At 43.7% G+C, this 14,646-nt stretch overlaps 1 protein-coding gene across 7 annotated transcripts in view; it reads right to left on the bottom strand.

Moving 5' to 3' along the window:
* Positions 1–2,887: 2,887 nt before the first annotated feature.
* The window catches only part of a1cf (apobec1 complementation factor), a 48,266-nt gene continuing 36,507 nt past the window's right edge, over positions 2,888–14,646 (bottom strand). For 4 of the 7 annotated variants that reach the window (XM_085994882.1, XM_085994880.1, XM_085994881.1 and 1 more), the window contains 2 exons: positions 6,840–6,970; positions 2,888–4,485 (listed from right to left, as the gene is read on the bottom strand). In XM_085994882.1, coding sequence (XP_085851008.1) covers positions 4,262–4,485; positions 6,840–6,970 — 355 coding nt within the window. In that variant the 3' untranslated portion in view covers positions 2,888–4,261. Of the gene's footprint in view, positions 4,486–6,839; positions 7,045–14,646 lie in introns of those variants that run through there. The other 3 variants (XM_085994884.1, XM_085994883.1, XM_085994886.1) reach the window with 2 other exon arrangements.

The following is a 14,646-nucleotide window of genomic DNA, read 5'->3' on the forward strand; positions in this document are numbered from 1 at the left end:
GAGAGAGGTTTTGAGGTGGCTTTTGAAGGTGTGGAAGGGAGTATCAAGATGAAAGGGTTTAGGAATAGTAGTGCCAAGATAGAATATAAGAAATAGGAGCAGGAGTAGGCTATTTGTCACTTCGAGCCTGCTCCGCTATTCAATAAGATCATGGCTAATCTTCTATCTCAACTCCACTTTCCTGCACTATCCCCATATCCCTTGATTCCCTTATTATCCAAAAATCTATCGATCTCTGTCTTGAATATACTCAACGACTTAGCATCCACAGCCCTCTGGGGCAGAGAATTCCAAAGATTCACAACACTTTGAGTGAAGAAATTTCTCCTCCTCTCTGTCCTAAATGGCCGACCCCTTATTCTGAGACTGTGACCCCTGGTTTTAGACTCTCCAGCCAGGGGAAACATTCTTCCTGCATCTACTCTGTCAAGCCCTGTAAGAATTTCATATGTTTCAATGAGATCGCCTCTCATTTTTCTAAATTCTAGGGAATTTGGGTCTAGTCTCCTCAATCTCTCTTCATAGGACAATCCCTCCATTCCAGGAATCAGTCTTGTGAACCTTCGCTACACTCCCTCTAGGGCAAGTATATCGTTCCTGAGGTAAGACCAAAACTGTACAGAGTACTCAAGGTGTGGTCTCACCAAGGTCCTATATAATTGCAAATAACAACAGAAAATGCTGGAAAAACTCAGCAGGTCAGGCAACATCCGTGGAGAGAAACTTGAGTTGACGTTTTGGGTCGGACCCTTCTTCAAAACTGGAAAGAAAAGAAAATAGATCGAAGGCAGGTCTGCGATCGGACAAAAGAAGTGAAAGAGACAAAAGAAGTAGAAGAGACAATAAAAGGTGTTCGAAGCCAGACGAGATGGTAATAGGCTGAGATTAGGTGTGAAGTCTCCTCTACATTGGGGAGACCAAACGCAGATTGGGTGACCACTTTGCGGAACACCTCTGTTCAGTCCGTAAGGGTGACCCCGAGCTTCCGGTCGCCTGTCATTTTAATTCACCGCTCCATTCCCACTCGGACCTCACCGTCCTTGGCCTCTTGTATTGTTCCACGGAAGCTCAACGTAAACTCGAGGAACAGCACCTCATCTTCCGATTAGGCACTTTGCAGCCTTCCGGACTCAATATCGAGTTCAACAATTTCAGATCATAACCTCGGCCCCCATTAATTTTTTACCTGTAATTTTTCCACTCCTTTCTCCCCCCCCCCCATTCCTTTTGTTTCACTCTCCCACCTGGCAGCTATCTCTTGCCCTGCCAGTACACTTCACACCTAATCTCAGCCTATTACCATCTCGTCTGGCTTCGAACACCTTTTATTGTCTCTTCTACTCCTTTTGTCTCTTTCACTTCTTTTGTCCGATCGCAGACCTGCCTTCGATCTATTTTCTTTTCTTTCCAGTTTTGAAGAAAGGTCCGACCCGAAACGTCAACTCAAATTTCTCTCCATGGATGTGCCTGACCTGCTGAGTTTTTCCAGCATTTTCTGTTGTTATTTCGGATTTCCAACATCTGCAGTATTTTGTTATCGTACCTATATAATTGCAGTAAGATATCTTTACTCTTGTACTCCAATCCTTTTGTAATAAAGGCTAACATACCATTTGCTTTCCTAATTGCTTACTGTACCTGCATGTTAACTTTCTGTGATTCATGTACAAGGAACAAAGTGGATAACATTTTGCTACCAAAGTGGATAACATTTCTCCACAATATAGTCCACCTGCCATGTTCTTGCCCACTCACTTAACCTGTCTATATCCTTTTGCAGCCTGTTTGCATCATCCTCACAACTTACTTTCCCACCTAGCTTTGTATCATCAGCAAAGTTGGGATACATTACACTCAGACCCCTCTTCTAAGTTATTGATATAGATTGTAAATAGCTGAGGTCCAAGCACTGATCCTTGGGGTACCCCACTAGTTACAGCCTGCCAACCCGAAAAGGACCCATTTATTTCTACTCTCTGTTTTCTGTTCGTTTACCAATCTTCAGTCCATGCTAATATATTACCCCCAATCCCATGAGCCCTAATTTTGTGTAATAACCTTTTGTGTGGCACCTTATCGAATACTTTCTGAAGATCCGAATACACTACATCCACTGGTTCCCCATTATCTACCCTGCTAGTTACAACCTCAAAAGACTCTTAATAGATTTGTCAAACACAATTTCCCTTTCATAAGTCCATGTTGACTCTGCCCAATCATATTATGATTTTCTAAGTGCCCTGTTACCACGTCCCTAATTATAGATTCTAGCATTTTCGTTACTAACTGAAGGCTCTGCCACTAATGGGGGAGCAGAGGAACGATGTGAAAGACGCCTGATTCAGAAGAGCAGAGAATGTGACTTGGGACATAAGGCTGGAAAATGAAGGAAAGACTTGTATTGATATAGCTCCTTTCAGGACCTCGGGACGTACCAAAGCGCCTTACAGCCAATCAAGTACTTTTTGAAATGTAGTCACTGTTGTAATGTAAAAAATGAGGCAGCCAATTTGCACACAGCAAGGTCCCACAAACAGCAATGATAATGACCAGATAATTTGGTTTTAGTTGAGGGATAAATATTGGCAAGGACATTGGGGACTACTCCCCTGCTCTTCTTCGAAACAGTGCCACGGGATCTTTTATGTCCAGCTCAGAGGTCAGACAAGGCCTCGGTTTAATGACTCATCGGAAATACGGCACCCAAGTGTTAGGCTAGATGATGTGCTCAAATCTCTTGAGTGTATTCACAACCTTCTGACTCAGAGGTGGGAGTGTTACCAACTGAGGTATGGCTGACACTGTAGAAAATTGCTCATGTGATTGAAATCATCTTTATACCTAACAGGTAAAGGGTATTTTTGTAAAACATTTATCGGAAACACAGTTGATAATGAAGTAGACTTCTTTAATTATTTGTGTCACACTTACTGAATACAATCTGAAAAATTTTAGTATCATTACTGATGAAGAATTGAGATGAATGTTTTACATCACTTTGATGGTAACTGGTTAAAGAGAAATTAAAATGCAATGAAACACACCATGGCTTCATAATATTCCTTCTTTTATAACTTATGATTACACAGACAAAAAGTAATAGTATTCCCATGATTCTATGGTGCCAATTTATTCATATATTTTATTAGTCAGTAATTTCCCCCTGATAACAGTTTCTTTAATGAGTGATTGATTGGTAATTCTCTTCAATGTACATTTCAATATCTGAGAGAAAATGTTATATTTGTACAAACATTGATATTTTGACAACTGGTACAAAAATAGGTTCTGAACGCTCTCAGGCGCGTATTTTAATACTGTTACCACTGTTTACTGCTTTGGCACCATCCTGAATACCTTACAAAGCCCAAATACAACATCAATGCTTTTTTGGACACAATACAATAAAGCATAGTTTTGTTCCATTTTAAACTAAAAAAAAAGTCAGCCAAAGCATCAGAGAAAGGGAATCGACTATCATTAAAACGGTGAGGTGGTAAATACTGAAGAAAGCTCAACTTTAGTCTCTAACCTACTAGGACATAGTACATAGCAGCTGGATGTTTGAAGCTATTGTTAAAAAAAAACATTTTTTTTCCTCCCCACTAACTATGCCTGCAAGATGTAACTTCCTTTACGTTTGGACATAGCAATGTTTTCAATGAGATCTGGTTATGTAGAAGCCATTTTGTGTCACTATCGTTAAACTAAGCCTTGGCTGAGGTTCATAGTTGGCACATGGCAGCCCAAATGATGTGTTGAAATTTAGTAAACATGAACTCCCTCAGTAAATACAGGTGCTGCAGATGGATGCTTTCTAACTATATATACCTTAAATAGTTGCACACACCTGACATGAACACTTTAATATTCCTCTAATAACTGAGTATCCTGTATGGCAAAAGTATGAAGTACAATGTAAACATGAAGGTCAAATTATACCTGAGCAATATAAAAATATTAAAGGGCCATATAGCTTTTTCACTTTAAAAAAAAAAAGTTCTCTTAACTTAAGATACATCCTTAATGTATATATATATATATATGTGTGTGTGTATAGTAGCTGATCAAGCTTGCAATCTAATTAGATTCTAGCTATTATTGAAATCTCGTCCTCGTATGTGGTCATTGGTATCATATCATTAAGAGTAATCACATTCTACTAATCTATTCCTAAATTTGGCTGTTAATTTAAAATCAGCATTCCTACAGCTGCTGTTAAAGTGTTTTGGCGAGGCTGCTCATCATTGTCCTCGTCTTCTCAGAATGCTCCATAGGTGTCTCCGCGCGTCGGCACGGTGAATGCTGGATAACCTTCATACGTTGCATATGTAGCTAGGTCCTGGCCCAGGGCAACCGCTTGTTTCAGCTGTGCAGCTGTCACAGTGGCTGCCGCGCCTGCTAATGCGTATCCTGTAGCATAACATGGGAATGGGAGATCAGTAGATGAAGCCAAGTAGGAGACAGGCATACACAGAGGTCTGCCTGAAAGAAGATGCAAAGCAATCATTACCCTGGGTGCTAGGTTACAAGCTGGAGTTAGTAAATGAACTGTTAGGCATATTGATGATCTATTTCTTCTTTTTTAATTTTTTTAGTTTTTGGCCTAGTGCACAGGTTCATTCTTTGCTTTATTTTTAAGAACTGGTCTCACTAGGCCTCATTACCTAATATAGCCTGACTATACAGTATTTCTGATGAGATTGTTGATTTTCAGGCAAGGAATTCACTTCTGTGGCCAGGAGCACAAAATGGGGAAATTTTCCAAGCACATGCAGGCGGCAGTGAACTTTGCCCCTCTCCGCCACGCGTGGGTCAGAAAATCGCCGGCCCCTGACTTCCCAACATGAGTTGGCAGCAAACGAGATTCCCCGCTGCCAGCGTGTACTTGAGAAAATGATCCCAAAACATAATTTATATTACAGTGCTCTTATCGACTTGGCTCATTGCACCAAGCTTGAAATGTAGAGATCTAATGGCACAATCCTTATTGCTCACCAAAAATATGTTTGCCTCATCCTTGTGAGCCAGATTGACAGCAGTCACCCAGGGTAAGTGCCCAGCACATCTTATGCAAATTTGCTTTTGTATTCCGCTAAAGTCAGCTCCCTTTCTTTTAACATCAAATTTAATTATTATCTGCGTGTGCTTTTGACTATAATTGTGAATCGCAGAAGTTCATTTCTAAATCCTGGAGATGATTGCTGAATTTCTGGGCATTCGCAATCACTTCCAGCTTTGTTTGGGTGCTCTTGAGTTACATGGAGCCTCTTTAATGCAGGCCTAATGCTGGCTGTATCATGCCTCACAGCAGGCTGCATTTTGAAAATGGGCAGCCAATAAACATTTCCATTTAATAATAACCTACAAGCCAAGTTTATTATGATAGTTGCCAGGCTCATTTTTCAGTTGGGCAAAGTATGGCTCGTGTGGCTTATAATGACAAATATAAGTGAGAAGACCTTGAAAATATGAATGTTGCGCTTTATTTTTCTCCCCCCGTGTTCTTTTCTGTTATTTTAGACAGGGGCCAAACACTGTGAATTGTTATCATCCTGAGGCAGCAGGTGATTGACCTAGTCCCAGATCACCGCCAATGTCGTTCTCACCGTCAGGGGGCTCCTGGGCGAGTTAAACAACCTCAAACAGAAAATCTGCCAACATTCAAGATTAGATTGGATAGGCGGATGAAGGAAAAAGGGATTGAAGAGAGATGGGAACAGGGGATTAAATGTGATTAGAACTATTTGGTCACGGGGAGGGTAAATGCTGACATGGACTGGCTGGGCCAAATGGCCTGTTTCCATGTTACAAGTTCAGTGTATCACTACGTGTAACTGCCTTTTTTCAGCCTTTTATTGCCAGGCCACTCTCTTGACAATGCAGCTGCAACTGTAAATTCATGAACCCAACCCAGGCTGCTTGGCAGAGATTATTTTTCTTTTCAGAACTTGATGTACTCCCAACATTTGTTTTTAATGTTGAGGCTTAATGTGCACTATATTAAAGGGGTTTCCAGCCTCTCCGTTTATAAATATGGAGTCCAGGAGGAACCGGAGGTGTGTGCAATCAAATACAAGACTGGTTCGAATGTGTGATGAAGAACTATACTTGGCCCAGGTTCAGGTTGGATGGTGACTGTCCATTTACAAAAATTGGCAGCACAGTTGCCGCCTTCACCATCATTCCTTATACTGCTCCTACATCACAGTGAATAGCTACAGATCCTTGTGACTAGAATTGTTGCAGCAAAGATGGATTTTCAAAGCTTTGCTGAAATTTTCCAGTGGCTGTCAGACTAGCCGTGAGGAAGAGCCTGTGCCCTGCAGAGGTTCTCCGGTGAGTGAACACTCAGGTTCCTTGGCTGCCCAGACTCTGCAATACATTAACCTGTGAGTAATGAAGCTTCACCTGAGGTATGAACCATCCAGTGAGATGTTGGAATTTCAGTTCTTAATGAGTTGCCTATTTCAATTTAAAGTTTCCAATTCAAGACCAGATTTTCCCACACGTAGGGTTGGGCCAAGTTGTTAGATGGTAAAGCGGAGAGTATGTATCCTCTGCAGTTGAGTGGGAGCACAGTGAGCGTTACTCTTTATCTGGCTGTGCTGTATCTGAGCTCAAAAGGCAAAGAGGCTCCATTTCCTAGGACTGAAATCCTTCGTCTTTATGCACACAAAACTCACTATCCTCATGACAGCAAAATAGATTTGTAAATGGTGCAGCAATGGCTTTACCACAATAAAATGGTTCTTGTAGCAAGACACCAAGTAAGATTTTGTAACCGTGAAATTCGTTGCAAGTTGCAGAAGATGATGTCAGTACGGACTTTCACATACCTGTGAAAGCTGCAGCTGCAGGTGGCTCAGCACCCTCAGTCTGAAGACCTAGAATCTGAAGTACATGCTCCGCTGCATAACTTTTTGCTTCTTCCACAGCCATGCACAGTTTGGGTGGTGTGAATGGTTGGCTGCGAGGAAACAAATATTCTGTTCATTTTTTAGTACGACCATCTAATGCAATCCTTTACAGCAGGCAAATGCCCTATTTAAAATAGAGTAAGTACACAGGGTTATGTTTTACTAATACAGAACTATTACGTTACATACATAGAATTACATAGGGGGGAATTTTTTGGGGGGGTCAGGGGGTGCATTTGGTGTCAGGTCGGGTGGGAACACATCCAACCCCAAGCAGCGGGGGAGGCAATTTAGGTGATTAAGGGCTTGTTAGCAACCACTTAAAACTATTTTGAGCTCACCTTTAAATTTTACAAAGTCGCCCATGTGTTCCCCGCTGCTCGGGGATCACATCAGGTAAGCAGGTCGGGAGTTGAGTCACCATGATATCATTTCTTTACTTGACAGCTGCAAATGTGCTATAAAAGCTCCCATCTCACAGCTGTTCACTTTCCAAGCTCAGAAGCTGTTGCTTACTGCATTTGGAAGACAGATTGAGCTTTATGCAGGTAGCAAGTGTTTGGAACAAACTCTCTATCCAGTGTCACCTCATTGGAACAACATCTCTCACCATTGACAGATCGCTTCTGTCATCTCAACTTCATCTGCCATCTATTACATCAGCATCGGTGCCCTTGAAACTATCTCACCTTGGTCCGCAGAATCCAAACACCAGCAGCAGCAGGCACACCAGCAGCACCAACAACAACACTAACCTTTTCCGCAATCAACTGATGCTGCACAGGACACAGGGCATCAGCACCTGACCACATTGCTGCCTGGGAGGCCAGGGATGGCCTCACCATCACCACATTTACTTCACTTGATGCTGTACACCCCGGCTGCCACATGATGCACCAGGTTGGCACCACCCCACACCAACACCATAAAGCATCCCTACAATGCCCAAGCCATTCCTTTCACACTCATTACCATTGCGGGGGGTACCGTTATGTCTCACCATTCACTGTAACTCAATAAGCCACTTCCAAAGGTGCACACAAAACTGTCCAAGGATGCAAAGTGCTGAAAATAAAGACTTCAATGTTTGACAGCACATCAACAGAAACTTTACATGAGTATTGCATAAAACACTCAAGTGCCTACCCTTGTGTGTTGTTAGTTGGTATGATTGGACTAGGATGAGGGTGAGTGTGAGGGATGGCTAGTGAGATGGGGAAGTGATAATGTAGATAGAGAGGGATGGGTGGAGGTGCAAGGTAAGTTGGTGAGTAAGGATGTGCAGGAGTAGAGTAGGAAAGGCAGAGTGATGGGGATGTGATGAGTGGCACAGCAGGATGAGGTTGAGTGTGGCTTTGCAGTAATATTTCATGATCTACTGAGATCATTGAAAGGTTTGCACCACTGCAGCCAGATGCTTCCTAACAACATTCCTGCTTGTATCCTCCTGTGCAATGTGCAACCAGGCTCCGTTGATCTCCTGGTGAGGTCTTGTCCGCCCATTGGAAGGGAAGAGTGTAATGATCAATAACATGTCATTCTATAGTGGACACTAGGTGGAGCCGTAGAGCTGTATATAGCTGTATGTATAAGACTACACTACCCAGCTGTATGTATATTAAGACTACATTACCCATGAGGCACTAGGCTACCCACAAGGCAGCAGTCAAGATGGAAGCCTCTACAGATACTGTACCTAGTCCACATGTGCTCAATAAAAGTGTCTAGCAAAAGCTAGCTGTGTTCATAATAAGAATGTCTATTTATTAATGAACATAAGATGGTACCAGGATGGTGAAGATCTGCTGAAAATTGTGAAAAGCGACATGGAGAATTTGAAGCCACCAGAGCGTTTGAAACTCACAGGAAAAATCGACTACAATTGGCAGACTTTTAAACAACAATTCGAACTCTACATTGCAGCCATCGGATTCGGTACGAAGCCAGACACAAGGAAGATAGCGTTGCTGCTTACGGTTGCAGGCCCACAGGTGATAGAGGTATTTAATACATTTGTATTTAATCCAGAGGAGAACAGAGAAAAATAAGAATATGTGCTAAAAAAATTTGATGCACATTGCTCTCCCAAAAAGAATGAGACCTATGAAAGATACATGTTCTGTTCAAGGACACAGCAGCAAAATGAGACTTTTGATAGCTTTATAACTGATCTGAAACTGAAAGCACAGACATGTAATTTCTCTGAGCTGAAATCATCCATGATTCGTGACCAGATTGTGTTTGGTATTCATGATAAAAAAGTCAGGGAACGTCTGTTGAGAGAAACCGAACTAAATTTGGAAAATGCAGTGAAAATATGCCAAGCCAGCGAGCTAGCTCAGAAGCACGCGAAGACTTTCAGTGAAATCAATAATGATGCGATTGTAACGAGTAATAATGCTGCTGTCGGTGCTGTGTCCTACAAGGCGAAGAAACGTGGGCAGAACAGAAATGAAAAGCAATTGGAGGATGACATTTTTAATTGTAAATGCTGTGGTTACAAACATCAGTTAAGGCAATGCCCAGCATTTGGAAAATTGTGCACAAAGTGTAATGGAAAGAATCACTTTGCCAAACAATGCTTTTCAAAAGTAAAAACTAAGGGCAACGAGCTAATGTAATTGAGGACACTGATTTAAGTGAGACATTTTTTGTAGGAATGGTGTCATGTGACAATATCAAAAAGGATACAGAAAATGTGCAGCCCTCAGAAATGGACAATGCTGAACATAAAGTTAATGCAGTAAAAGAGGACAAATGGATGATCCCACTGCAGGTAAATGGAGCATTAGTTACCTTGAAACTAGACACTGGGGCAAAAGCAAACTTAATCAGTATGAGTGACATTAACAATATGAAAGAAAAGCCCAAAATACAGAAAAAGTCAGTACTACTGAAGGACTATAATGGACAGAAAATAGATAGCTTAGGTGTATGCAGACTCAAAGTGACAGTCAAAGACAAAGTGCATCATCTCATGTTTTCTGTTGTGGCTGAAAGACTTGATTCACTACTGGGTGACAAAGCTTGTGAGGACTTAGAACTGGTCAAGAGAGTCTACCGTATAAACTGTGCCATAAGCAGACCAGATGACTCGGTGGATTCTGTAGTGAATAATTTCCAGGATGTGTTCAAAGGATTTGGAGTTCTACCATTCACTTACAAGATCCAGCTAAAGGAGGATGCTCAGCCAGTGGTGCATGCTCCACGAAGAGTTCCAGCACCCCTGCGTGACCGGCTCAAGAATGAACTGGACAGAATGACCACACTAGGAGTCATCAGGAAAGTCGAAGAGCCAACAGACTGGGTTAACTCCATGGTATGTGTAAAGAAAAAGAACAATGATCTAAGAATATGCATGGATCCAAAGGACTTAAATGCAAAGATAAAACGTGAACACTACCAGATTCCCTAGCGAGAAGAAATCACCAGTGAAATGTCAGGTGCCAGATACTTCACAAAGCTCGATGCCTCACAAGGATTTTGGCAACTAAAACTGGATGAAGAGAGCACCAAATACTGTACCTTCAACACACCATTTGGCAGGTATTGTTTCCTCAGAGTGCCTTTCGGGATAATATTTGCATCTGAAATCTTTCATAGAGCAATGGAACACATAATTGAAGGTCTGGAAGGAGTTCGGGTCTATGTTGATGACATCATCATCTGGGGCTCCACACTGAAAGAACACAATGAAAGACTGACTAAAGTGCTACAGAGCATACGCTGGAATGGACTGAAGCTCAACAAAGCCAAGTGTCAGTTTGGCATCCAGGAAGTCACTTTCCTAGGAGATAATCTATCTGGTAAAGGAATAGAGCCAGATATGGAAAAAGTAAACGCCATACTCAAAATGCCCCGACCCACTGACAAAAAAGGAGTGCTACGCATCATGGGGATGATAAACTTCATTGGAAAGTTCATTCCTAACTTGTCAGCCAAGACAGCCTGTCTGCGAGACCTGCTACATAAAACAAATGAGTTTGCATGGACAGAAAGACATGAACAAGAGTGGATAAACCTCAAAACAGTGCTGACAACCACACCTGTACTCACCTTCTTTGACCCAACAAAAAGAATCAAAGTGTCAACGGATGCATCAAAAGATGGCCTAGGTGCGGTCTTGCTACAAGCAGAGGGTGAAGATTGGAAGCCTGTTGCCTATGCCTCCAGGTCTATGGCTGATACTGAGTGTCGATACGCCCAGATTGAAAAGGAATGTCTAGGCTTGGTAGTTGGACTAGAAAAGTTCCATGGCTACATATATGGACTTCCCACCTTCACAGTTGAGACAGACCACTGCCCTCTGGTTGCCATCATAAAAAAAAAACCTGAATGAGATGTCTCCAAGGATTCAACGACTCATGATGAAGCTGCAAAGATATGACTTTGAACTGATCTACACACCAGGCAAATACATAGGCCCCGATTTTTGGGCAGCTGTCGGGCGGCTTTACATGCGGCCGTGGTCCGAAAATCACGGAAAAGGCGGGTCGGGACCCCCCCGCCTGATTCCCCGCCCCGTCCGACTTTCGGACTGCCGTTTCCACGCCCCCCGCTTCAGTCCCGCCCGCCGCTGGCGGGACTGATCGTCGGAGCACTAACAAGCAATTATCTGCTTGTTGAAGTGGATTTTCCAATTCCGTTTCAACTTTGGGGCTTTCCCCACCTGAAACCTGCCTGCGGGGAACCCCGCCGATGAGAGCTGGTGTGAAAACAGCTGGCTTGCTTGCTTGCAGCAGCAGGTCGCTGAGGGCTGAAGAGATTTAAAGAGGCAGCATTTGCAGGCTGCAGGATCTTGTTGATCAAGGCTTGGGGGAACTATTTGAAGCCTTAGGAGCAGCTGCAGAGAGTTGGAGCCTCACACACTTCTTCAGTGTGAGCTCCTGGGAAGCCCCTCTCACCACCCTCACTGAGGACCTCCTCAACCGAGGCATCTGCTAGAAGCATGGGAGGCCTTTGGCACCTTCCCTTCCTGGCATCAGAGGATCTCCAACAGCAGAGGTGGCAGCAGCAGAACCAGGAACAGCAGGATGATTACCAGGAGCACCAGGCTGCTGCTCACTCACCTGAAGCTGCACAAGCCAGAAGGGGCCAGCACTTGGAAGTGGCTTGAGAGCACCTTGCTGCGCTTTAGGGGGCCAGTGGGACCCGTTTCTGCACTGGCAGTCCTACTCAGAAGGACTTCTGTGAAGATCTGGTTTCTCTGTTCAACAGATGGCCAACGCTCCTCAAGAGATGTCATTCGCTTATGAGCACTCACCATGTTTTCTGTATGCTGGCAAGTTATCTCCTCCATGGAGGTTGCCAACCTTTCCATGGTGCTCTGCACATGGTCGCTATGGACTCCTCCATTCGCTCCACACTCGCAGCGACCCTGGAGACAAAACCTGCCAGAGACTCCTGCATCTGTGCATGGAGATCCATCACCTCTTCTCTTGCGGATGGACCCAGAGGCAGAGGGTCGACATGCAGCGCAGCTGAGCTGAGCTGGCAGAGCCCTGCGCCCTCCGACGAGGACTCTCCACTGCTGTCCCTGTCTCCAGAATCTGCTGAGGCTCACTTATCAGCTGTGAAACACCAGGTGACAACACTACTCTATGTCCCAAAGGTCCCCCGAGGTGTGAGTGTCTGCGCTGGTGCTGGGTGCGCTTATTTCTGCTGAACCCTCAGAGGTTGGAGCTTCCTCTGAGGAGTCTGGCTGCACAGCCTCTTCCTCCTCCACAGTGAGGACGGGGGCTCTGGATGGTACTGTGGGGGAGTAAAGGAAGGAGTTAGAGATGTAATGCCAAGGTTCCTCTGGTGACTCCCAGCGAGTTGGCATCTGCTGACACCTGCGTCCATGCAGCAGTGGTCTCAGTGGGAGGCCTCTTCCTCCCTGACCTAGGGAAGAGGAGCTCCCTGTGGGCCCTAACTCCATCCAATAATGCCTGCAGTGAAGCCTCGTCGAATTTGAAGGCAGCTCGGGGTCTGGCACTGGCCACAGCTGCTGCAGGCTCCTTATGCCATCCTGTATGGTTCATTTGGTAGCCTTCAGAGGATGCAGTGCTTGCCATGGACCTTGAAAGCACCACGAATGATGACATCATATTGTGGGGATTTCTGACTCGATTTAGACAATTAGCAAGGCTTCCCACATGCTGGGAATTAATTGGCCAATTGAGGGAAAATTGCGTGGGGCTGGCTGACACTTTTTTATGTGTGTAAGAAACCCCACATTCGGGGAAATCCGACCATTTCCCACACAAACCGAAAGTCGGGGCCCTAGTGTTAGCAGATGCACTATCCCGAGCACCCACAATGAGTCATGTGAGCTCTACTGAAGAAGACGTGGATGTTCATGTGAGTATGGTCACTGCTGCGCTGCCCATGTCAGACACAAAATCAAAGCAAATAGCAGAAGAAACAGTAAAAGATACAGCATTAGAAACAGTAATAGAGAACATTCATCATGGTTGGCCAAAAGGTTCCTGTCCAAAATATTTTCACATAAAGTCAGAATTGAGTGTCGCAAGTGGACTATTACTAAAACAGAACAGAATAGTCATTCCACAGGCTCTACGTCAAGACATGCTCAAAAGGATTCATGAGGGACACCTCGGAATTGAAAAATGCAAAAGGAGGGCAAGAGACACTGTTTATTGGCCTGGCATAAATAAGGACATTGAGAACATGATAGGCAAATGTGAGACATGTCAGAAACACCAAAACAAACAAGCAAAGGAACCAATGATAGTAGCTGACATACCAACAGCACCATGGCAAAAGGTTGGTATGGACCTTTTTCATTTAAATGGTAAAGACTATCTAATAGTGATTGACTACTATTCTAACTATCCTGAGATGGCGCTGCTCTCAAGCACCACAGCAAGCAGTGTCATAATGCATGTGAAATCCATCTTCGCCAGACATGGAATTCCCAGGATTGCCGTTAGCGACAATGGTCTGTGCTTCAACTGTAAGGAGTGGCAACAGTTTGCAGCACATTATGACTTTCAGCACATCACATCCAGTCCTTTGTATGCTCAGTCAAATGGTAAGGCAGAGAAAGGTGTTCAAGTTCTCAAGCAGCTACTGAAGAAAGCGACAGAAAGCAAGTCTGATCCTTATCTCGCCCTGCTGAGCTACCGAGCCTCACCTTTAGACTGTGGTTCTTCACCTGCTGAACTACTAATGGGTCACAAGTTGTGCACCACGCTACCCTGCTGTGCAAAAGAACAGCAAAGTGAGGAACTGAGACAGAGACTTCAACTGTTAAAGCTGAAACAGAAATCATACTATGACAAGTCATCCAAAACTCTAAAACCATTGACAAGGGATGATGTTGTCAGGATTGAGGATCCAGATGCATGGAACAGGAAAGCTACAGTTCTTGAGGAAGTAGGACCAAGGTCATACACTGTTAGAACTGAGGAAGGACAGATTCTCAGGAGGAACCGCCATTCCCCCCTAAAAACACAAGAGACTATTCAAGACCAGATTGATGACAATGCCGCAACTGCATCTTGTCATTCACCGCCAGAACAATCTCATGAAGACACATCAGACTTACCCGTGTTGAGAAGATCCACACGTGAAGTAAAAAAGCCTGATAGACTTAATCTTTGAGTACAATGTAAAGCTTTGAAAATGTGTTGACTGTTTTGAAAATGTTTATGTTTATAGAGCACTAACAAAAGTGTTACTGATATTATCTTTATTGTTTTCTTGAAAGTTGATTGATATT

The sequence above is a fragment of the Somniosus microcephalus genome, chromosome 8 (assembly GCF_052327205.1).
Source record: "Somniosus microcephalus isolate GS21.2 chromosome 8, FLI_Smic_1.0, whole genome shotgun sequence".
Classification (NCBI taxonomy): domain Eukaryota; kingdom Metazoa; phylum Chordata; class Chondrichthyes; order Squaliformes; family Somniosidae; genus Somniosus; species Somniosus microcephalus.